Here is a 26391-nt window from a genome sequence, read left to right on the forward strand (position 1 = left end):
ATTTCGAGAGGCTCTTCGGGATCCATCCAGGTTTCAGCAAAGCAAAGTACAGAGGAATGGCGCAGAATGTGATCGTGGTGTACGTGCCTGGCATGTGCGGCAAGGGAGCGTACGTTAAGAATGTGGTTGTGAATGATGAATCAAGTGCTGCCAGCGAATGACGCGTCCATTGGCTGTCTGCGTGTGTTACTGATGTGTGGTTAACATGTTAAGCTTCGCCTGTAAGAGTGGAACACGACAGCGTCTTGCAACGCTGCCAGGGAGTCCACAGAACGCCATCGCCAATTCGGCTGTACGCCTTGCTGGACGGTAAATTAATTTTTTTAGGAAAGGAAATGTATCTCTCTCGCATATCTGGGTGGACACCTGCACCTCACCGTAAGGGAAAGGGGGAAGATGGTAGCGAACGAAGACGCCGTATTAGCTAGACGCGCCTTTGTTCATTCCAAACCATTCAGCTGGCATTACGGAGTGGCTAGCGTGCTCGTATCGCACTCCGGAGACCCTGGTTCGATTCCCCAACTCGACCAATTTCGTTCTCGGTTTTATTGATTTATGCGGTCTCTAACTAGAAAGGTTAATTAGGCTATTTCATATTTATATTATTGTATTTCTATCCATCGTGTTCTGTCATTAACCTGTCAATTGTTGGAACTGTCTAGGATGTTCGACACAACGTATATGAAACGAGCAACGTCTTACTGAGTGGGGAAGTGCGTGGTGGTGGTGGAGGGAACGCGGCTTCGTACTTATCTGTTTTTTTTCAGCAGCGTCTCCTTCCGCGGACGCTGTTGTCGCTGCGGCGCGCGTCTTTCTTTTCTTTTCTTCTGACCTCTTCATTCTCCTCTATATTAATTAGGCTAATTGATTAATTAAGCAATTAACTAAACTCACTCCAACTTAGTTGCAGCATCACTATACGATCCCTTTGATTGGTTGCATGGTTACTAGCCAAAGTACAATTGGCCCCATTTGAAATTCGCGCACTGTGACGTCACGAGCATTTCGACCAATTGAAAAGCGTGACATTGGGGGCGGAGCTGGTTACGAGGCCGACGACGACGCGAAACCCAGGAACGGACGCCAAAGAGCTGCGCTCTAAAATAGCTACAGTTTATACTGCTGAACCTGGTTAGAGACCGTGCGCATCGTATCGGCCGTATACGCGGCTTGGCGTAGCGCGCCCACCCTGCCACCCTGGCAGGTGGCAGCTGTGAGTGTTTGTTCGCCCAATGAACGCTTCGGCATATTGCTGCAGGAGCGCCACAACGTTGTCAGACCCCAAAGCGTGATTCAGACGTCCACTGACCCAGGGAGCCAGTTATGCCCACTTCCTTTCCTTAAAATCATCAGATTCTAAAACGTTGTAAACGCCAACGCCAATGAACACAATGAACACCGACGGCCGATGGCTTCAATGTCGTGTCTCTGCCACAACGTTGTAAATTCCAACGCATGCAGAGCACATCTGTCACCACCGCCCCGTAGCTTAAAGCGCGACTAAGGTGTCCACTGTCCCAAGGGGTCAGTTATGCACCTTTCTTCTCCTTTGCTTTATGTTCATATTTGGTTATGAAGGTCATTTGAAGGTCAACTTGCGGCCACAGCGAAACTGGCTTTACCTAGCGTAGTGAAGCTTTCGCCTAAAAAAAATCTAACCATTGATGACATATATGCAGTGCATGGTAAATCTGTAGAAACAATTGAACATATTATATTCGAATGCGGTGGCATCCATCTGGATGTCGATTTAGGCAGTCACTTTCCCTAAGGTCCTAAAGTTTATAGATAACAATGGTCAAGTGAATGAATCTGCGGTGGAAGTTATCAAAAAGCGATTGGAAGATTGGTGGCCCCAAAGCATTGCGATGACATAAGGTTTGAAGTATAGGATTAAAAATATATTTTTAAAAATTGGTGAATTTATAGATCGATTTATTACACCGCTAATGCCACCGTGGTAGCTCATTGGTTATGGTGCTGGGCTGCTCGATTCGTCGGGCTCGATTTCGGACGCGGAGGTCGAATTTAGATTAAGGCGAATTTCTAGAGGATCGTGTACTGCGCAGCGTTCGCGGCAGCAGCCACCGCTTCCTGCTGCAGATTACAAGATCGTTTTTAGATCACGAGGCGGCCTGCAGCTGGACCTGCTTCCACCCCGACAACTACGAGAGGCCATCCTCCAAGCGGCGTCCCAGCTTAAGAGCCAGCGCGTACCCAAATCAGGGTACACCCGGTCAACAACACCTGCACCGTAAGCACGCCCCTAAAGGATGACGCGCTCGCTCTGGTTCGGGTGAACACCATCACACACCAAGGCAAGGAATTCGCCGTAGCACCTTACATAGCCCCGCCGGACGGAGCAGTACGCGGAGTCATCTCCAATGCTTATTGGAATGAGACCCCGTCAGAGCTCCTGCAAGACCTGCTCACCGGCAACCCAGACGCCCTCATCGTGGACGCCCGCCGAATGGGCTCCACGCGTTCCATCTTAATAACTTTCCGGGCTGGACCTGTCCCACGCGCCGTCCTTTATGGAGGAGCCCTCCACAGGTGCACACCCTATCGAGGGCATATAGACGCCTGCACTAACTGCCGCGTCCCTGGTCACCGGGCAGACGTGTGTGTCCACCCAAGATCCCATAAGTGCCCCCACTGTGGGCAGTCCCACCCAAAGGAAGATGTGCCCTCATGCACCCCCAGCTGCATTCTCTGCGGAGGCCCTCATATGACCGGCACCGGGAACTGCAAGGGACGGGGCCGCAAACTAGCGTCCCCGAAGAACGCTCTCTCTCCTCCGGGTACATCGCGGCTTTCCCGCTGCGATCGACCAGGCACAGCCAGCAGACGCAGCTCGACGGCTTCCCGGTCGCCTTCTACAAGCCGGCAGAATGGCAGCAAGAACGCCACGCGTCTCACCTGGGCAGACCGCGTTTCCGGCAAAACCACCCGTCAACCCCCACCACCCCAGTCCTTCCAGGCAGACCCGAGAGACCAGGAACTCAAGGCCTTGCGTGACGAGGTAAGCCGCCTTTCCTCTCTCCTAAGCACCCCCGCCCCCTCCATGCCCCCTCAACCCGCACCCCCTGTCATTAATTCGAGCTCATCATCCACAGACACTTCGAGCACCCCTCCTGCAAAGAAACAGCGCACCACAGACGCCACATCCCCTCCCGTGCCCCCAGAAATAGACGCTAAATTAGCAGCACTCGAAGCAAAATTTGACCATAAACTAAAGGAGCTAGACGCCCGCCTCGAGGCCAGATTCAATCACCTTGCCGCCGCCCTCACCGAAAAACTTGAGCAGCGCATGGACGCTATGCTTACCAAGATGATGGAGCTCTTGGAGCATAATCTTACCCATCGCTTCACCCAACTTCAAACCCCCTCCACTCCCCCCATCCTACCTCCACAAGCACAAAACACCTTCCCTGAGCCACACATACCAATTGACACCCGTCTTAATACCCTCCTCAATCCCCCCACCATCCAATATGGCGGGGGGGAACACTAATTATCTCTCCATTATAACTTGGAACTGCCGCGGCTTCCGGGCAAAGCGCGCACCTCTGCAACTTCTCCTTCCCACCATCACACCCACGCCCCACATACTTCTTCTCCAGGAGACTGCACACCGAGCAACCCTCCCCAGCTACACATCTACACACTCGGATACCACTAACACACCCAGGGCGTCCACACTCATCCACCGCAGCCTCACCTACAAAACTCATCACATTACGTCTGAGACGCCCTGCGTGATCACGGAAATTATACATCACACACATTCACTTCCTTCTATATTTATAGCAAACATATACCACCCCCCGTCCCTGCCGATGGCCCCGCTAGAATCACTTCTGCGAAAGCTACACCATCTAGCAGGGAAACATCCCGTACTCATCGGTGGGGACTTCAACAGTCAGCATACTGACTGGGGATACACAACCACGACACATCGAGGTCGCAGGCTCTGGCTGCTCCTGCAGAACCTCCAACTCACTGTGCACAACACGTTTCAGACGCCTACGCGGATCGGCAACAGTGTCAGCGTGGACACCAGTCCGGACCTGACGCTGAGCCGCTGTATCCGCGGCGTTACCTGGAACAGAACACAACATACACTGGGCAGTGATCATTACATTATACAAATCACTGTCCCATACAAACCACCCCGTCACGCAAATATGACACACGAACTCATTAACTGGGATGCCTTTCGCGCTGCACGCACCGCCCTCCCAGACACTCCCATCGCAGACATCGATGCATGGGTGCAATCACTCAAGCATGACGTTCACCACAACACACGACACATTGAAACTACAACCGAAACACCGACCCTTGACACACGCCTAGCCCACCTCTGGGAGGCTTATCACAGCATCTTGGAACGCTGGAAAGGCAACAAACACAACAGAACGCTTAAAAAGCGGCTGGCCGCGCTGCAGATACAAATCCAACAGCAGTCTGAGGAGCTCTGTCGATCCAACTGGGGACAGATATGTGACGGCATCGCCGGAAACCTGTCCAGCAAACGTGCATGGCAACTCCTCCGACACCTCATTGACCCCACACGCACCAAATTAGCAGCACAGCACCACGTGACACGCCTCACACATGAACACATTGACGATCATGACACCCTTCTAGACACACTTCAAACCATGTACACATCTCCAGGCGGCCCCATACCTCTACCGCACTACACAGGACAAGCAAATCCAACACTCGACACCGACATCACGGAGACGGAAGTCAGAGCGGCCCTCCTGACTTTCCGCGCCAACTCCGCACCTGGTGCAGACCAAATCACAAACTCCATGTTCCGTAATCTGGATGACCAATCGATCACCCACATTACGAAATACTTCAACCAGTGCTGGAGGGAGGGTAACCTCCCGCAGTCCTGGCGCCACGCGAAGGTAATATTTATACCAAAACCCAACAAACCACTCACCATTCAAAACCTTCGCCCGATTTCGCTAACCTCATGCCTCGGGAAGCTCCTCGAGCATGTTGTGTTAGCGAGACTCACAAGTCACATGGCGGACAACAATCTCTACCCGCATAGCATGGTGGGATTCCGCCCTCATCTATCCGCACAGGATGCCATGCTGCAACTCACACACGACCTTTTTGACCCGCTTCTTCCAGGTCACACCAAGGCAGTCTTAGCTTTGGATCTCTCCAAAGCTTTTGATCGCATTGAACATCAGGCGATCATGACTGCTCTATCCCCATTGAATGTGGGTGTGCGCACGTATGCCTACATTCAAGCATTCCTGACTGACCGCACGGCTGAGATACACTTCGGGCCTCTGTCTTCCACCTCCTACACACTTCAGAGTATCGGCACCCCTCAAGGGTTCGTCCTTTCCCCCTTTCTCTTTAACATAACCCTCATACCCCTCGCCCGGAAATTGGCAACTATTCCCCACCTCAAGCACACTCTTTATGCCGACGATATCACCCTGTGGACCACCCACGGCAGTGACGGCGACATAGAGAACACCTTACAGGAAGCAGCCACCCTCACCCAAAATTACGCACGGACCATCGGACTGTCTTGCTCCCCAGAGAAGTCCGAACTGCTCCTCATCCGGCCTAAGAACCACCGCTGTCCCCGCTCCCCCATTGCCATTGAATTGAATGGTTACCCGCTACCTGAGGTTGGCACCCTCCGTGTATTGGGCTTGCACATCCAGAACGATGGCAAAAACACCACTACCCTCAAGAAACTCAAGCAGGTTGCAGGCGCGATATCGCACCTCATCCGCAGGGTTTCGGGACATAATAGAGGCATGAAGGAGCGCGACCTATGTCGCCTCATTCATGCCTTTGTCCTCAGCCGTGTACTGTACACTACCCCATACTTACAACTATCCAAACATGACATAAACGCTTTGGATGCTTTGATTCGCAAGGCATTCAAGGTACCACTTCATCTTCCCCTCAACACACCCACAGACAGATTACTAGGTCTGGGCCTCCACAACACGATCGGGGAACTGGTGGAGGCCCACCGACAGGCCCAATACATCAGGCTCACAAAAACTTCCACAGGTCGGTATATCCTGGACTCCCTGGGAATCAAAATACCGGCCAACGACCCAACCCTTCTCGCCATCCCACGATCCCTTCACCGAGAGCTTCTCATCAGGCCGCTCCCGAGGAATATGCACCCGTCCCACCATGAGCAGCGCCGCAGAGCCCGTGCGAAGGCACTCCATCGAGCGTACGGCCCCCAGCCGGACGCCGTATGGGTGGACGCTGCCTGCACGGGTGATGAAGCGACAGCAGCTGCGGTGGACTCCTCTTCATCCACCCTCCTCACACTACCTCTCCCTCCAGATACGTCCCCAGAGGCTGCAGAGGAAGCCGCCATTGCACTTGCTATAACCCGCACGGAAGCCCGGTATATTTTAACTGACTCTAAAACTGCGATTCTAAATTTTGCTCGAGGCCGAGTTCATGTCCCTGCTTTTGGCATACTGGACTCGCCCGATGCACCCCCACCCCGCCAAGTGGAGCTGATATGGGTGCCTGCGCACTCTGGGAATCCCGGAAACGAGGCCGCCAACCTTTTAGCCCGAGGTTCTTTAAACCGGGCTCAGGTGGCCTCGGATCGGGGATTCACGAAGGATCGCATGCACTCATTCAGTGAGCTGACCCAGGCATACAGAGCCTCTCGCCAGCTCTACCCCCCGCCCCACCCCTCCCTAGATAACAGACACGCAACACTCTGGCGCAGATTACAAACACATACTCTCCCCTCGCCCCTTACCCTAACCCACTATCATCCCTCCTTCCCTACTCCTGCTTGCGCCCTATGCCCAGAACCCTTTGCTTCTTCCCTCCACATCCTTTCCCTCTGCCCGGCGGACCCTCCCCCGCGGGACATAGAGAACCTCAACACCTGGGAGGACTGGGAGACCCTGCTGCATTCGGAGGACCCGGCCGTGCAGACCATCGCCACCGGCCGTGCTGCCAGTGTTATGGACCTCAGGAACATAAACACTTGAGTGCAGTGGGGTCGTGCGGGGACCCTGGGGCGTGCCCCGAATTCCTTTGTAAATAAAGTTTTCTCTCTCTCTCTCTCTCTCTCTCTCTCTCTCTCTCTCTGTACTGTGCGTGTCAGTGCACGTTAAAGAGCCCCAGTTGATCGAAATTTCCGGAGCCCTCCACTACGGCGTGCCTCTTAGCCTGAATTTCTTTGGGACATTAAACCCCAATAAACCACACACTATTACACCGGCTACATAAATATCAAGAAAAAGGCTGAAATTAAAAATTGATTTTTGAGGAAAGGAAAAGGCGCTGTAAGTGTCCATCTCGGTGGACACCCGAACCCGGCCGTAAGGGCAAGGAGGAAGTTGAGAGTGAAGGAAGAATGAGAGAAAGGGTGCCATAGTGGAGGGTGCCGGAATTATTTCGGCCACCTGGAGATCTTTTAACGTATCGCACAGCACACGGGCGCCACGATGCGGTTGAGGCCTCCAGTCCAGCTTTGTTTGCCAGTCTACAGTCGTCTACGCAATCCTTTGCTTGGCCCTCACTACGGCGCCTCTTTCGCTCTGTCTTCTTTCACTCTCTCCTTCATCCTTACCGGATGGCGCAATTCGTGTGTCCATCGAGGTGTGAAAAATTAGGCAGTCGCTTAGCTCTGGTTAAGCCTGGATATACAAGCGAAAAGCTGCACTTGTGCTTGGTTTGATGTCATGGCTGTCGCAGTTGGCGCACAATGCACTGGGAGCACCACGATAACGGTGGAGGCGTTCGGCCGTCCACGCACTGCCTGTACGGAGGCGGAGACGCGCGTGTAGTGAATACGGTGCTGTCTTAGAAGGTTGCTTTAGAGACGTGTACTGTGGTGTCTATTCCTTTCGGGCGGGTGTCCACCGAGAACCGAGATATGCAAACACGCAACACTCTGGCGCAGACTACAGACACACACACTCCCTTCACCCCTTACCCTAGCCCATTATCATCCCTCCTTCCCCACTCCGGCATGCACTCTATGCCCAGAACCCGTCGCCTCTTCCCTCCACATCATTTCCCTCTGCCCGGCGGACCCTCCCCCGCGGGACCTAGAGAACCTCAAGACCTGGGAGGACTGGGAGACCCTGCTGCGCTCGGAGGACCCGGCCGTGCAGACCATCGCCACCGGCCGTGCTGCCAGTGTTATGGACCTTCGGAACATAAACACTTGAGTGCAGTGGGGTCGTGCGGGGACCCTGGGGCGTGCCCCGAATTCCTCTGTAAATAAAGTTTTCTCTCTCTCTCTCTCTCTTTTTCCTGGCGCACTGTTTTTCATTTATCTTTTTTTTATTTCTGATACTTTAATTCTTTAATTTCTTTTTAGAGCGCAGCTCTTTGGCGTCCGTTCCTGGGTTTCGCGTCGTCGTCGGCCTCGTAACCAGCTCCGCCCCCAATGTCACGCTTTTCAATTGGTCGAAATGCTCGTGACGTCACAGTGCGCGAATTTCGAATGGGGCCAATTGTACTTTGGCTAGTAACCATGCAACCAATCAAAGGGATCGTATAGTGATGCTGCAACTAAGTTGGACTGAGTTTAGTTAAGTGCTTAATTAATCAATTAGCCTAATTAATATAGAGGAGAATGAAGAGGTCAGAAGAAAAGAAAAGAAAGACGCGCGCCGCAGCGACAACAGCGTCCGCGGAAGGAGACGCTGCTGAAAAAAAAAACAGATAAGTACGAAGCCGCGTTCCCTCCACCACCACGCACTTCCCCACTCAGTAAGACGTTGCTCGTTTCATATACGTTGCGTCGAACATCCTAGACAGTTCCAACAATTGACAGGTTAATGACAGAACACGATGGATAGAAATGCAAGAATATAAATATGAAATAGCCTAATTAACCTTTCTAGTGAGACCGCATAAATCAATAAAACCGAGAACGAAATTGGTCGAGTTGGGGAATCGAACCAGGGTCTCCGGAGTGCGATACGAGCACGCTAGCCACTCCGTAATGCCAGCTGAATGGTTTGGAATGAACAAAGGCGCGTCTAGCTAATACGGCGTCTTCGTTCACTCCCATCTTCCCCGTTTCCCTTACGGCGAGGTGCAGGTGTCCACCCAGATATGCGAGAGAGATACATTTCCTTTCCTCAAAAAATAAATTTACCGTCCAGCAAGGCGTACAGCCGAATTGGCGATGGCGTTCTGTGGACTCCCTGGCAGCGTTGCAAGACGCTGTCGCGTTCCACTCTTACAGGCGAAGCTTAACATGTTAACCACACATCAGTAACACACGCAGACAGCCAATGGACGCGTCATTCGCTGGCAGCACTTGATTCATCATTCACAACCACATTCTTAACGTACGCTCCCTTGCCGCACATGCCAAGGACGTACACCACGATCACATTCTGCGCCATTCCTCTGTACTTTGCTTTGCTGAAACCTGGATGGATCCCGAAGAGCCTCTCGAAATCATAGATTTCCTATACTGCTGTGGTGCTCGCAGATGGATGGAAAACTTTATTAAGCAAGTGAGTTTGGACCGTACAAGGTCTCAGGGCCACCGCACAGCCCTCACATTACGCGCATGTGTCCAGGCCACGTAGGGCCATGGCACTGGCACCCCGGTTCACACAGCGAAGTTGCGCGTCCGGGTCCTGCGACGCAAGGAGGGCCTCCCATTCCTCCCATGTACCGATGGCGGGCTGTCCCTGCGGGGGAGGATCGGCAGGGCAGCCGAAGAGGATGTGGTCCAGGGTGGCGTGCGGTTCTCCGCAGAGAGTGCACTCTGGGGAAACATGGCGGAAGTGGGATAGAAGCTGAGGGGTAGGAAGAGTTCGGGTCTGGAGTCGCCTCCAGAGGATTTGTTGGGAGTGGGATAGGCGGGGGTGGGGAGGGGAATAGAGTCGACGGGCAAGGCGTGCTTGTTGAGTTAGTTCTGAGAACGTGTGTGCCCGCTCCCTCGAGAAATCCCGGCTGGGGTCGCCATTTGCCCGGCAAATAAGTCCTCGGGCTATGTTATCGGCGGCCTCATTTCCGGGATTGCCAGAGTGAGCCGGCACCCAGACGAGCTCAATACGCCTATCGGGATTTAGGGTGCACATTCTCAATATCTGCCACGCGGGGGGATGGACGCGTCCGCGGGCGAAGTTAAGAATGGCTGTTTTGGAATCGCTTAGTATATAAGCCGCATTGGTTTGGGCAATGGCTATTGCTATAGCTGCTTCCTCTGCTTCTTCCGGGGTACAAGGTGGGTCTATGAAATGAGTAAATGGGGGGGCTGCTGGATGATAAGCCACAGCTACTGAACGGTTTGTACCACACGCGGCGTCCACCCAGCGCACATCCTCTAAAGTGCCATATTCTTTATGGAGAGCTTTGGCTGACGAAAAGATGGAAGAAACAAAAACATAACAGGAAATTGAGACAGAATAGCTCAAATCAATAAGGAGATAGAAGACCACACTGCACACTTACTTAGAGATAATTGGCACCAAATTTGCAATGAACTAAACGGCAACTTGGGTAGCGCTAAAACATGGGCGCTGCTCAGGCACCTCATAGACCCGACAAAATCGAAAAGAGAAAACAGCAAAACGATAGAACGTATCACGCACAATTTTCAGGGAACGGACGCCCAGATTACAGATTTTCTTTGGTCCAGGTACGTCGGAAGCACGCAAGTGCCACCCTGCACCATGGTATATTCAGGGACAAGGAACTCGAAGCTGGATGAACCGATAAAAGACTACGAGGTATACGCGGCTGCCAGGTCATTCACAAGGAACACAACACCGGGAAAAGATCAAGTAACAAATGCAATGATCAGAAACCTCAGTGATGACCAAATCGAAAGTCTGACTGGACTAATCAACGAGCACTGGGAAAGGGGCACGGTCCCGGCGGAGTGGAAACACGCTGAGATTATCGTGATACCTAAACCAGGGAAAACACCCAGTTTAGAGAACCTTAGGCCCATTTCACTAACTTCATGCCTCGGTAAACTATACGAGAAAGTGGTCAAGACTAGACTGAGCACTTACATGGAGGACAACGGTCTGTTTCCGGATACCATGTTCGGGTTCAGAACGGGGCTCTCCACGCAAGACGTGATGCTCCAGTTAAGAGACACGGTACTAAAACAAATATCGGGCACTCGAGAAGGCGTAATCTTGGCCGTAGACCTCAAGGGGGCCTTCGACAACATCGGCCACAATGCCATTCTCACAGAACTCTCGGCAACAAACTGTGGGGAGAGGATCTTCGCATACGTAAAGGCCTTCCTGTCTAACAGAACAGCAACGATCGGCATCAACAACATTAGGTCAGAAAAGAAGACGACGCCAAACAGAGGGACGCCACAAGGATCCATCATCTCACCTTTGCTCTTTAACATAGCAATGATTGGACTAACTAGGAGACTGAAAAACATCAAAGATGTAGAACATTCTATTTATGCGGACGACATAACAGTGTGGACGACAAAAGGATCGACGGGAAACAAGCAAGAAATACTGCAAAGAGCGGCGGATGAGATCGGTCAATTTGCTTTATTTAGCGGGATGCAGTGCTCCCCAGAAAAATCAGAATTTATTAGACTTCACAAAAATAAAGAGGACAGGGGGACGATAGAATTAGAGATAGGTGGACAACCCGTAAGAAGGACAAATAAGCTTCGCATCTTGGGAATGTGGCTGCAGGAGAAAGGCAAACGGGACCATACCATCCAGCTCTTAGAACACTCCACGAAACAGATATGCAGGATGTTAAGCCGGATTACGAACAAGAGAAAAGGGGTGAAGGAGCGAGATGCGTTACGGATCACTTCTGCGCTCATCATACCGAGGATGACGTACGCGCTTCCGTACCTACAACCTAACAAAGGGGAAAAGAACAAAATGGAAACATGCATCAGAAGGGCGTATAAGCAAGCCTTAGGCGTCATGACCTGCGCCTCGACAGAGAAGCTGATGAACATGGGTGTGTACGGCACCTATGAGGAGCACAGCGAAACCATGCTCAGATTTCAAATGGAAAGACTTAAAAGAACAGCCGCTGGCCGCGCACTACTGGTCTAGCTAGGATACCCGGCAGAAGACGAGGGCGAAGACAAGACAGACATTGACAGCCAAATTAGGAGCACTTTCTTGGTTAAACCAGTGCCCAGAAACATGGACCCGAAGAACCACGAAGGAAGACGGGCGGCGAGATCATTGGAGTTGGACAGGTTCCTAAACAAGAAACAGATGGTTCTGTATGTTGACGCGTCCAAGTACAGAACGAAGGAAAACGCTAGGGCGGTAGCAGTAGTGAAAGCCAATGGGAATATAGTTACTGGTGCATCAGTGCGCACAAGGACAACACAAGCAGCGGAAGAGATCGCCATAGCTCTAGCCCTGACTGAAGCCAATCGGCAGGGACTGAGTTACTGGATAGCCACGGATTCTCAGGCTGCAGCAAGGGCATACAGAGATGGAAGGATCGGCCGAAAAGCCGCGAGCATTCTCTTCCAACAAAAACAACACAGACATGGATCAAACAATACAAACATTCAACACACCATCATTTGGGTCCCTGACACTGGGGTTGAGGGAAATCTCATGGCAGACACCGTTGTCCGAGGGTTCACGAACCGGAGGGCGGGTTTGCCTGTCGAACCCTTCAGCACGCCAGAATCTTACGGGGAGGCAATGAAGGCGTTGTTGGGAGCGCGCAAGAAGTACTCGGCTCCGGCGGATATCCTCGACAGAGAGCAGGCCACCACGCTCAGACGACTACAAACAGACACATACCCAAGCAGAGCCATGTATCACAAAATGTGGCCGAACAGATACGCGAAAGAGTGCGTGTGGTGTGGGGGCTACGCCACAACGTACCACGCCACCTGGGGCTGCGAAAAAAGCCCTTTACTACCAAAGGTAAATAGCCCTAGTCTAGAGCAGTGGGAGGCCCTCCTGGCTGACTCCGACCCGAGCACACAGCTTATGCTGGTGACGAGGGCCAAGGCAGCGGCGGAGGCCAACGGGATCCTGGACTAGGGAAGACCGACCACTGAAGCTCCACATCTATCTATCCCCATCCCCCTACTCCCTAACTCTTCCTTCTGAAAAAAAAAATAAATAAATAAATGTTTTCACTACTACTACTTGGCTCGCACGACTCGGCGGGATTGATGGTATTCAGGGTGGACATTCTTAGGAAGGGGTTTCAGGATAAGCGCGGAGTGTATGGCTCGAGGGAGAGAGATGAAGTCTGTCGTGTGTGCCGGTATGCGAATTCCCAGAGAATCCAGTATATATCGTCCAGTTTCCGTGCCAGCCAGACGAAGGTACTGTGTGTAGCGATGTGCATCTATAAGTTCTTGTATAGTGTTGTGCATTCCTAATTTTATGAGTCTGTCCGTGCTAGTGCTCTTTGGTAGGTTTAGCGCTGCTTTGGTAGCCATGCGGATAAGAGCATTGATCTTGTCTTTATCCGAACAGGAGAGGTTCAGGTAAGGAGTGGCGTAAAGAATGCGGCTGAGCACAAAGGCATGCAGCACCTTGAGATTATCTGCTTCGTCTAGACCGGCTCGTGAATGTGAAACCCTTCTAAGAAGATTGATGACGGAGTAAGTGGACTGTTTTAGTGCTTTCAGGGTAAGGTTGTTTTTCCCCGTGTCCTGTAAATGCAGGCCAAGAATGCGGAGGGTAGGTGTTTGCGGTATGGGAGTGTCATGCAGGTAGATAGTGATGGGGGAGGTAGGGACGCGCCGCGGGCGGATTATGAGGAGTGCTGACTTTGTGGGGGAGCATTCAAGCCCAATTTTTGCCGCATGAGTAGCGATAGTTGTAGCGGCTTCCTGAAGGGTCGATTCTATGTCGCCATCCGAGCCGTATGTGGTCCAAACCGTTATATCATCCGCGTAAAGTGTGTGTCCTAAGTGCGGGATGCGGCTGAGAGCCTTGGCCAGGGGGATGAGGGTGAGGTTGAAGAGGAAGGGAGATAACACCGCCCCTTGCGGGGTACCAATGTTGCCAAGCGTGAAGGGGGGGGTCTGTATATCGTCTATATGCAGTGAGGCTGTGCGACCGTTTAAGAAGGCCCGGATATAGTTGTAGGTCTTAGGCCCCAACTGCAGCTCTTGGATGCCCTGCAGGATGGCGCTGTGTGTAACTTTGTCGAATGCTTTGGTGAGGTCGACTGCCAGGATTGCTCTGGTGTGATGTAACATGTCATTGAGGATAGCGTGTGAAATCTGCAGTAGGGCGTCCTGTGCCGAGAGGTGGGATCGAAATCCTACCATAGTATGGGGATATAGTCCATGGGATTCCATGTGTTGCGTGAGACGGGTGAGGATGACATGCTCAAACAGTTTGCCCAAGCACGAAGTCAGCGAAATGACCACAACAGAGCGGCGGGAGTCGCTATCTACTTGCGCACAGGTCTCTCTGCAATACCAGTCGAAATGTTTGGCACGTCACATGAAGTTGGCGAACTGCGCGCCGCAAAGTTGCCCAACGGCTTGCTGGTAGTAGCTGCCTACTTCGCCCCTACCGCACTCACGAAAGACGTCGTGCACTTCCTGCAACATCAGGCTCACACAAACCTCCACAGGTCGGTACATCCTGGACACCCTCGGAATCAAAATACCGGCCAACGACCCAACCCTCCTCGCCATCCCGCGATCCCTTCACCGAGAGCTCCTCATCAGGCCGCTCCCGAGGAATATGCACCCGTCCCACAATGAGCAGCGCCGCAGAGCCCGTGCGAAGGCACTTCATCGAGCGTACGGCCCCCAGCCGGACGCCGTGTGGGTGGACGCTGCCTGCACGGGTGATGAAGCGACAGCAGCTGTGGTGGACTCCTCTTTATCCGCCCTCCTCACACTACCTCTCCCTCCAGACACGTCCCCAGAGGCTGCAGAGGAAGCCGCCATTGCCCTTGCTATAACCCGCACGGAAGCCCGGTACATTTTAAGCGATTCTAAAACTGCGATTCTAAATTTTGCTCGAGGCCGAGTCCATGTCCCTGCTTTTGGCATACTGGACTCGCCCGATGCCCCCCCGCCCCGCCAAGTGGAGCTGATATGGGTGCCCGCGCACTCCGGGAATCCCGGAAACGAGGCCGCCAACCTTTTAGCCCGAGGTTCTTTAAACCGGGCTCAGGTGGCCTCTGATCGGGGATTCACGAAGGAGCGCATGCACTCATTCAGTGAGCTGACCCAGGCGCACAGAGCCTTACGCCAGCTCTACCCCCCGCCCCACCCCTCCCTAGATAACAAACACGCAACACTCTGGCGCAGACTACAGACACACACACTCCCTTCACCCCTTACCCTAGCCCATTATCATCCCTCCTTCCCCACTCCGGCATGCACTCTATGCCCAGAACCCTTCGCTTCTTCCCTCCACATCCTTTCCCTCTGCCCGGCGGACCCTCCCCCGCGGGACCTAGAGAACCTCAAGACCTGGGAGGACTGGGAGACCCTGCTGCGCTCGGAGGACCCGGCCGTGCAGACCATCGCCACCGGCCGTGCTGCCAGTGTTATGTACCTTCGGAACATAAACACTTGAGTGCAGTGGGGTCGTGCGGGGACCCTGGGGCGTGCCCCGAATTCCTCTGTAAATAAAGTTTTCTCTCTCTCTCTCTCCTGCAACTCGCATTAACCGTCCATCGATCCACACCGATGTTAGTAGTGGGGGACTTTAATGTTGACATAAAGACAAACAGCAATTTCCTAACACTTATGCGGGAGAACATCCCGTTCCTCTCGCTCGTAACGCGTCCCACGGCTGTGACAACCTCGCGAGGCACTTGTATAGATCTCGTCTTTGAGAATCAAGCATTGGTGTACCAAGTCGAACATATATCAGTCTATTTCTCCGACCACAAAGCTTCCTTCATGACTGTCAAGAACTGTTAGTGGAGTCTTTGTTAAAGGAATACGTGTGAAAAATAAAAAAAAAATTCTGTGATAGCGCATACATGTGTTGCTCGATTTCTTTGCCTCAATCTATCGAAAAGGTGAAACAGCTTATTTGCTGCGCTCAAATTTCGCATTAGGAAGTAACGTAATCGTCGGTAATTTTTTATTCTCGTTTCTGTGCTTATTTTTATTATTTTTTATTAAGTAGTCGGCGCCCACCTGCGCTGCGCGTGACGTCTCTCGGTTTCGCGCATGCGTAGAAGTGGCAAATCTGGCCTCCGGCTCACGCGAAGCGCGGTGCTGACGAGCCTAGTGAAGCTTTTCGCTTCAAAAACAAAGCGAGCAAGGGAGAAACTTGCCAACGTTTCAACTTTTCTTCGTCTTACGGCACCCTTTCACTTCCACAAAAAAAAAAATGAATTGCAGGGGTACCGCTCTCATTAGCGTTTTATCTGAAGACGTTGCTTGCCTTCTTAGCTTTCTAGCCGCATACGTTTATTATTACATTCGCAAAAATGAGTCTCTATTTTAGAGGTTCGTGTTGCCGGAGAAAGCCATTTTAATTTTCTGCCTTGGATTGTCTAGACGAGTGCAGCGCGCTCGCATTCTTTCTAAAATGTAAACAAAACTGGGAACTTTACCGGTGTTCTTTTCGATTACAATGTGCGCAGAGCGCGCCTAATGCGATACTCCTGCAGCACTTTAGCGGATGGTTTGGTGGTCAACTTATTGTCATGTGTTCTTGAAAATGTTACTGTACCTGGTAACCTTGGCATGTGTACATATGTAAATAAAAATTTTTCTAAATACAGTGTTCTAAGCATGTGTACTTGACGCAATGGCTTCACTGTGGGTCGGACGCCGATAACTTGAGAAGCACTAGCATTGTAGTGCAACATATTCTAGTAACTACGGTGCGACTCCATAAGGCCAGCACCTTTATATGCCATTGGCCAAACTGCTTCAAGTGAAATCAATTTCCCTAGCATCAGCAGTGCCTCATTATCGGTAACGATAACCGACGCCGACGCGCTTAAATAGTTCGGGCACGTAGCATGCGTTATCGCAGAAACTGTCTTGACGACAGGCTGTAACCTTGAGGACACGGAGGGAGGCAAAGATCAAGAACTAAAAATTAGGAGGACGCCCAAGCTTCACCTTAGGAGTAGACGCGATAGCGCCTTCTCCTCCTTTTTCCTCTTCTCATTCCATTTCTTTCTCACTTCTCACCTAAAACTCAAGTTGCAGTCGTAGTTCGTTGGCACATCGTTCTCGACAAACCCGATGCCACGAACTCGAGCATAGCTTCCGCGCCGAACGAACGGGCAGCAAGCCGCAAGCTTTGTGGTGAACGCGCCTTGGATGTGCGCTGCGATGTTCGCCGCTCACCACGTGATTCTTGCGTCCCCGCACGGCCCCAGTGCGTCCGAACGAGATGAGCGGGAGGCACTGCCGTCACGCGCTATCTGTTGGGGCAGTGGCGTACATTGCGAGGAGGAGGAGGAGGGGGGGGGGGGGGTTTAGTGGGCGCCGCCTCATGGCGCTACGTGCGCGCCAAACGAAGAGGAAAAGTAGCGGAAACGTACTTTGCTAATCGCTTAACTGCGGCTTCTGTAATTCGCAAGCTCATAATTACTAATATTAAGGCGAAAGCCTTTAATGCCTCATACTGTCGTTAGCAGACGCGTCGGCAGCCGTGTCGGCAGATTTGTCCGCCTTTCGGCGTCACTTCTTAAGAAAAAAATGCGCCGAGGGTGGGAATCGAACCCGGGCCTTTGGCATTTTTTTTTCGTCTTTATTCAAGGTTCGAGCATCAATAAAGGCGCATCAAGTGAATGCATGGGTTTCATAAATAAAATAAAAGGGAAAGGAAAAGTCAAGAAAAGGGAAAATAAAAATAAAAGAAAATAAACAAAAATAGAAACAAAATAAAAATAGGATATGGAAATAAAAATAGAAACTAAAGATAAGAAAAGGAGCAAAAATAAAAATAAAAAAAAACAAAGTATGAAAAATAAAAAAGTAAACAAAAACAAACAGTTCGCCAGGAAACGCTTTCGCCTTGCAGTAATTTAGAGAGCCAAAGTGCCCCCTGAATTTTTTTCACCACAGTGCATGTCTCTAACGCACCCTTCAAAGACAACACCGCATTCACTAGACGCGCCTTTGTTCATTCCAAACCATCGAGCTGGCGGGGCGGAGTGGTTAGCGTGCTCGTCTCGCACTCCGGAGGCCCAGGTTCGGTTTCCCAACTCCACCAATTTCCTACTCGGTTTTATATAGTAATGCTGCTGGGATTTTTCGCTCACGGCCAACGCCGCCGACGACGACACCGGCTTTTCTGCGACACGGGGCCCATTACGCTATCGCGTTAGAAGACGCCACACGGACGAAGAGATTGTGTGTGGAAGCGAATGCAAGACCCACTCACTTGCAGCTTTCGGCGAGTTTCGCCGGCGTGTCGGGTATCTCTGGACCTTTGGAGAACACGACGAAGTCCGTGCCGCAGGCGTCGATGACGTCATCGCTGCAGCTTGGGTCGTCCTTGAACTGGGCGCTGGCCGAACCTGTAATGTTTCCCACAAATCGAGGTCACCATCTTTGGCACTGCAGACAATTGCGTGCACATAGCGCTCTAAAATTAATCATTTGCGTCATGTGCTTGTTTCTTGCAGGGTGTGCTGTTCACAATAATTCCACCAGGCGTAGCATGCGACTCGAAGCACTGGAACATCCCACAAATCGTGAGGTGCTGCTTCTCTTGGTGTTTACATGCAGACGCGATTAGTCTTTCAAGATCGTCCGGAACTCGCTGCACGTGTTTCACTGTCGAAAGCAAATTTTCTCTATGACTGTTGCATAAGTCAAAACTTCAGCTCACCGGAACCAATCGAACAGTCTAAAAAAAAATCTTACACTGAAACTAGAAGGTGAGATGTGCTTAATCCTAACGCAACTGCTTCAAGATATTGCGAAATATTATTACTGCCATTTGAATGCTTTGCGAGGTTTTCAAGAAAGAGCTGCAGCTGACAAAATAAACGAGTAATTTACATGGGCTAGAATGAAGGACTATAGAATATTTTGTCATCAAAGAGAAGATCTTCTGGCCACCAATGAGCACTGCTTTGCTGGAATATTGTTTTATATATAATTTTATTCCCAAAGCAATTCCATGTGTCGTATTCACTAGTGTAGTGTAGTGTAGTGTAGTGTAGTGTAGTGTAGTGTAGTGTAGTGTAGTGTAGTGTAGTGTAGTGTAGTGTAGTGTAGTGTAGTGTTGTGTAGTGTAGTGTAGAACTTTTTGTTTCTAAAACTGAGCCTTCCGGACTGGACGCCAAGTGTGTACTGTACACCAGAAATTACGGTACTCCCCGCACGAATGCCCCCATTTTTTGTGCCAACAGTGCTTTTACTACCGACTGAAACTCGACTAACTGCGGCCCGCTTACCGCCGCAGTTTAAGCGATAAGTTTCGAAGGCTCTCTTCCAGAAGTTAGAGAAAACTTGGCTCTTGATCACAGCAGCTAATTCGCTTAAACTGATTACCGGCGACCGGAGCTTCCGGGAGACGCGAAGTGGGCAACCTTGCCCGACTTTCCGCTCATCTATCTCACAATCTCTCATATCCTTGGTCTCTGGGCGTTTATTATCCATACCCTCCTTTCGGAGAGGTTTTATTGCCTAGACCATTGCAATGGCTCTACAGGCATACGTTTCTGAGAGTCATGCAGGAAGGCGTACTAATTTTTTGGGGAAAAAATGCTACTTCTCGATACTGTAAGATGTTGTGTAGAATAATTTTTATTGATATGTGCCTTTTATGAAGCGAGTAGGCCAACTTTTAAATTACTTAATATCAGCATTCTTCATATGAAGCAAGTCCAACATTCTCGGACAAAAACATGAATATTTGAATAGTGTAAGGTACTGTTGTGGAAATATTGAAAGTAAGGATTCATTCTTGTGATGTGTAGCGAAATCTTTCTTTTGGAGCGTTTCCATTACTCGCATTGAGCAGTTAAGACGGCCACAGAAAGACAATGTGGTAGGTTTTAGAATATAGCAAAAACGTTGACAGAAAAAAAATTCAAGCCAGCCTACGGGAGATCTGCGTATATATTGATTGTTATAGGGAAATCTTACAATATATGAAAAAATAGCTTTCATGAATGCTTTCCCGTTGAATAATGCTTTTGTTTACAATTGCTGGGCGAGTGAACAAAAATATGCACCAAATGTAACACTGGTGCGACCAACTAGCTGTACAATTGCGCTTAGAGCAATCTGCATAACTTTTGATATATATAGAAAAGCATATGAATTATAGCGCTAGTACATCTTCATTTTTTTTTCTTAGAAGGTTTCAACTCGTAACTGAAGTAACGTATCTGAAGTAACGTTACTGAATAACTACACTGAAAAAGCAAGAACTCATGACTGGTTTTGTACGCAGGGCCTACATAGCTTTTGTACGGTTTTGTACGGAGGGCCTACATATATACATAGACGGAGGGGGGGTCTTATGGGGCTTCAGCCTTCACCCCCGAAATTTTTTCGAACCGTCACCGACCGCAGCATGGTCCAAGTACATATCTCGGCTTCTGCTATCATAGTTTTGTTCTTGCCTAGATCGTCTGTCTTTCCGTGTGTAAAATTCAATATATGTGATTTAGCGAGATGTTTATTTGATTTTTTTGACGCATTATACTGTATGGAGTGACTTTTGCTTAGATACGTAGATTGAATGCAGACATACGTGTATTTAAATATCTTGTTTCGAGGTTCTGTGTATACATACAGTGACTTTGCTTCCAATGACACTTATTTGTCCCTTTACAAAATTGTGTCTTCGCATTTCTAATATTCCGTTTTTCTTCCTCTAATGTATATTTTGCAGAACTCCTCGTTTATACATGTGCTCGCTGTTGCGACTAAAATTTCGGTGCAATTACTCGCAGTACATGACCGGTGACAGCTGCTGCTGCGCAGTACACTGGAACGAAGCACAGTGTCACTGAGATTTTTTCTTTGGCCATTGCATATGTGCAAAATGTAAAGGTTCTTGAACGACAATGATTCATTAAAATTTTTGTTCTCTATTTGCCCATTTCATGGCCTTTATGTTTTTCATATCAGCGGCATGTACTGCTTTGCTGGTTTCGGGCTGATATAGTTCTAGACTTCGTGTGATATTTTGTTTACTTATTAAATACGCAAAAATGTGGAAGCATTGGTATCAGTTATGTCTGCCACGATTTTTAAGACATACGAATACATTCTTTTATATCAAAAAATACATGATTTACTTGTCTAGACAGTGCGTAGCGTTATCTAATACAGAATGGCATTGTCAATGGCAATGAGATTATTATTGCGTTTGATCCCTTGACCTCCGTCTTCCGGGTCAGCCGATGAGTCACTGCGGCGGCTCGAAGTCGAATTAAAAGCGGCATTAAGCAGCCACGTTTTAATGTCAAAAATGCGATTGATCGATTCGCTCACCACTGTCATGTGTGGGCAAATTTTCTCTCATTGTAAGTTTGCAAGCATAACCGCAAGCCTGGAATTCTGATACTATACTCGTAATTAATTTCTATCTTTAATATTCAAGATAATGTGAAACCCTAATACTCTAATGCATCCAGACAACAAAGCATGCTCCCCTATTTAATGCGCACATTTGTTTTTTGGAATTCTTTCTTTGGACAGCAAACGAATATAATTATCTCTATCGCTGTAATCCTGGCTGATTCTGTTGGCATATTTTCGAGGCGCTCCCGTAATCCCTCTGCCATGCGCTTCACCTCCGTTCGCTTTTTAGGTTAGGCTGTTGTCGCAAGAGCTTTGACACATGCTGTACTCATGTCTCATTTCTCACTTCAAATACGCAGTTTTCTTAGGGCTGTAAAAAATTTCGTTGCCATTTTATTTCAGTCTGTTTTTTTTATTACTCTTGTTTTCCGTCATATTTTTTTGTCATTAAAACGTTTCTGCACGAGACATTAAGTTTTGTTGATCCCTGCTTTGTCTCTTACTAGGACTTGACTTGCAAGGGAAATGGAAATTTTTCAAGTCTCAAAGTGCATTTCACATGTACTTGCCCTATCAGGGTGCCATACAGACACTAAGGAAGCTGAAGTCATGGAATGCAAACAACGTACTGCGCAAATGCGAACATACAATACTCAGATCTCTCTGAAGACACCGATGTACCCTCCCATAATGCGCTTTCAGCCGTGTTTAGTACCATGTATAATTAATAGCTCAAAGTGCCGCCGCGGTGGCTCAGTGGTTATGGTGCTCGGCTGCTGACCCGAAAGACGCGGGTTCGATCCCGGCCGCGGCGGCTAGAATTTCTTTGGAGGAGAAATTCTAGAGGCCCGTGTACTGTGCGATGTCAGTGCACGTTAAAGAACCCCAGGTGGTCGAAATTTCCGGAGCCCTTCACTACGGCGTCTCTCATAGCCTGAGTCGCTTTGGGACGTTAAACCCCAATAAACCATACCAAGTCATGGAATGCAAACAACGTACAATACTCAGATCTCTCTGAAGACACCGATACTCTTTCCCATAATGGGCTTTCAGCCGTGTTTTGTAGCAAGTATAATTATTAGCTCAAAGAAACATTCTCTACCTGGCCGACTCACCGTAGGCGTGGCCTCTATTCTGCCAAAATAATGCAGTACACTATTCCCAACGCGGCTAATAGCACTCAGCTTTGGGCGTCGAAGGTTATAGGCCAGTCACGTTTTCTAGGTCTGATTATACACTTTCGCGGAAAACATCTTTCGAAGTCGCTCGCAATTTCTAGGCGGAGGGCCCCGATTTTATCGGGTGCGCAGAATCCAAGGCACATTATATCTCATCAGATATCTATGTTGTTTTCTTTGCGCTATCGTACAGTGTAGCATCATGGGATCGACTGGCGCAGGCCATGTCGGAGCTTCGAGGTTATATTGGCGCGTGTAGAGAGTGCTGTGATGTGTTTATTATTCTACAGATTTTGGCAACACTCCCACTATGTTAAGTAGAAGCGCTGTTTGGTTGCACTAATCGTGGCATCGCAAAAATTTCTCCCGCGGGTGTGTCTGAGTCACACATTCCAACGTGTGCCAAGCAGGTCAGACATGTCTTTTTGTCGCCATGGAAACTCCACCAATGCAAAAGTGAAATGTACAACCAATACTGCTAATGCATATTTGTCATGTGGTATGATCGTCTGTGCATTTTCTTCTTATACAGGGTGTTTCTCTTAGAACTTTACACAATTTTTTTAAATAGGCTTTTCAGTTAGAAGAGCGCTCTTTTAGCCATAGCATTGTCAGCGGCGTAGTACATCAGAATACAGCTAAGACGTGCTAACTAGCAAGCTGGTTAGCTAGTACAGAATAGTTAACTTTTTAACTATTACTGTACAGCTCCTTAATTATTAAAAGACGTATAGCCTACCGTAAGGAATATACGCATCAGTTTCTAGAATTTCGACAACACGGTTACACTCGGCGCTGTGGCTCAAAACATTTTGGCTATACTGCGCCAAAATACATGCGCTTTCGAGAATCTTGCAGGTAAAGCAACCTCTACAGTGCACAAAACTCGTCGCAATAGCCAAAATCTGTTGTGCCACAGCGCCGAGGTTAAGAGCGTTTTTGAAATTCTAAAACTGATATGGATATTACAGTGGGCTACACGCCTCTCAATAAATAAGCAGCCTAACAGTAATAGCTTGAAAGTTAACTATTCGACATTAGTTAACCAGCCTGCTAGTTAGCACATCTTAGCTGTATTCCGATGTACTACACCGCTGACAATGCTGTGCCGAAAAAAAAAACACTCATCTAACTCGAGAAGCCTAGCTTTAAAGATTTTGTAAAGTCTTAAATGAAACACCGTGTATATTGTAAACTTCCCACAGTCGTACTTACCAGTCGGTTCTCGCAAGTACAATGCGGAATTCTAATAGCTATCCCACATCGCGCGTGACAGTAGCAGTCACCTTGAGGTCAAGAGAAACCAGCAGCGCAATAACCACAGTGCCAAATAAGTTAGAGCATTTGGAAGCCGGTCTAGATACCGCTTCCCTCGTCTCCAGTCACGGACACATGATTGTTCACATGCTACTTGTAACGAAGAAACTGCTTTACTTGAAAGCCGCTGAATCGATTCAAAATAACATGCCGGTCCGTTGACTATTTCGCTAATTTTTCGGGCGCTGATTAAGGAAAAGTTTGTTAGTGGGCTGGTCCCAGAATATTTAATCCCAATTTTTAGCTGGAAAAAACGGTGTCCCAGGGCTCTCAAACACCGGCATGTTTTAGTATTAAGTTTTTACGGATTTTCTGATCACCCGTGGCTAGTCGCAGGCTTTGGATAATCAATTTGTCATTAATAGTAAGAAAGGGTGCTTTGAGCAGGATTATAATTCTTACTGTATGGTTCCCTAAAATGCTAAAATCAATGCGTTTTCTTTTCACGTAACTTCCTGTCTTTACTTATAAATAAAGACAATTTGACAGCCTTTAAATCAGCTGTATATATTAAGTGAACATACAATGTCTGATATGATTGAAACAGCGCAAGGCCGAAGGCCAAAAAAAAAAGGGCCACAAAAAAAAGGGCCACAAATTGGGCTTATGCCGCACGAGTCGGACTTATGGTTGCTTGGCGGGGGAACTTATCACTCATCCGTCAAGGCAACTGTTTGGTCTAAGACCCTTTTCCCAAGCATTTCACCCTAGAAGAGCCGAGCACCAGGCCAGGGGAAATCTTGTACCCATTAAAGAAAGCGGTGGGTACCCGGCGGCACTGGGGATCGAACCCAGCACCTCCCGAATGCGAGGCGGATGCTCTACCACAAGGCCACGCTTCGACTTTTTTGGCCTTCGGCCTTGCGCTGTTTCAATCATATCATGTACAACCAACTCGCCCATCAGCTCGTGCTTTCATACAATGTCTGGTTCTAGAAGCGGCACCCTATATTCTGCCGAAACGGTAGGCTAAGGATGCTCCCGTGGCTGGCTACAAAAACGTTACCTCGGTGCCACCATAAAATATCTTTCGTATAGTGTGCCTCCAGCAGGTCAAATAGCATGGCAATGACAAGAAACAAAAACGGAGTGATTTTGCCTCATAACTGCAGTGATTACCATCTAAGGAGGAACCACTAGCATCGATCGCCGTCCTTGGCACCCTTAGTGCCCGAATTCAGTCATTCTTGCTGTCTGACATCACATGTAAAATATTCATGCTACAGTCGGATACAAGTCAAGATAAAAGCGTCTTTTTCCCGGCAAAGGACCCCCCCCCCCCCCCCCCTTCCAGCCAATTGCGTCGGCCTATTCTCGTGAACCTGCTTGTGTGAATAACGGGACTGTGCAGAGAGCGAACTGTCCCCTTTCATCAGACACTCCCTGCATTGCCACGCTAGCAGGTTCATGAGGATCGGCCGACGCAATTGGTTGGAAGTGAGTTATTTGACGGGGGAAAGCCGCTTCGTTCTTGAGTTGTATGCAGCTATATAGGCCTACGGCATATTTTCAAAGCACGCCTCCTGGCTTGCCGTCTCTCTCATTTTTCTTTAGAACTGTCAATGCGTGCTTATGTTGCTCATGCTTCCCAGTAATTACGGCATGCGCTACAAAGCAGTTTGGACGTCAGATGTCATTTCTTTCGACTCACCCTGACGACTCCACAGCGCGATGAACGCGACGAAAATCAGGCGCAGGTATTCCATCACCCAGGGCGCTCACGAGTGGTTAGGAAACAAATTAAGACACTGTTTCTCGGTCGGTCTTTGCACATCGGCTAACGAGCCCGACTAGACCACTCACACCCACCCATACAGGCCCACGGAGAAACAAACTCTCCCGTGCGCGCTTTCTTTATTCAGCTGCTTATTTACTTAGTTCAGACGCAACGACACAGTTACATGACCGGCGGCTGCCGATTGGATAACGCTATCCGAGACACACGACGCGGCCACCAACTTTCGCCCTCGTGTAGGCCCGCTTGTTCGCGCCGTTTATTTTAATTCGCGCTCTCCTTGACTCCGTTTTCGCGCGATTTATTTTGCGAAGCAAACGGCAGCCCCGCCGAAGCCTTTCGGGCTTCACCGACCCGTGTGTGTCTCCGCGGAGAGCCTTGCCCCCGTAGCCGAGCTCCCCGTCGCGTGCCTGTCTGCGATCAAAGCGCGCGAAACGCGAAAGCGACTCCAAGGTCAAGCCCTCGAGCGCGCCGCCGCTTTCTCTTCTTTTCCCGCGCTTTTTCGCCTCTCCTTGGCGCGCTTTTTCCCCTCCGCTGTTTCTTGCGCGCGCGCGGGAAATGGGGTTAAGTGAAGTCTGTTCTGCCTTGGGCACGCCTTGGGGTGTGCACTTGAGAGCATGCTGGCGAGGGCGAGGCGTGGTTATGTTGGTTTTACTTCTTGTTTGCTTTTTTTGTTTATGTTGTCATATTTGTGTAGCCGAGGCGCACGTCGTCCTGGTGTCGCCTCTGGA

The 26391-nt window shown here is 49.6% G+C and overlaps 1 protein-coding gene across 1 annotated transcript in view; it reads right to left on the minus strand.

The window, feature by feature from the left end:
* LOC149331967 (uncharacterized) overlaps positions 1-25724 on the minus strand; it is a 45745-nt gene extending 20021 nt beyond the window's left edge. The window contains exons 1-2 of the mRNA XM_089555623.1: positions 25577-25724; positions 18327-18462 (exon numbers count right to left, since the gene is read on the minus strand). Of these exons, the coding sequence (XP_089411749.1) occupies positions 18327-18462; positions 25577-25631 (191 nt within the window). The 5' untranslated portion in view covers positions 25632-25724. The remainder of the gene's footprint in view (positions 1-18326; positions 18463-25576) is intronic.
* Between the last annotated feature and the right edge of the window lie 667 nt (positions 25725-26391).

Source organism: Amblyomma mixtum, chromosome 8 (genome assembly GCF_055824585.1).
Source record: "Amblyomma mixtum isolate Tamu chromosome 8, ASM5582458v1, whole genome shotgun sequence".
Lineage (NCBI taxonomy): Eukaryota > Metazoa > Arthropoda > Arachnida > Ixodida > Ixodidae > Amblyomma > Amblyomma mixtum.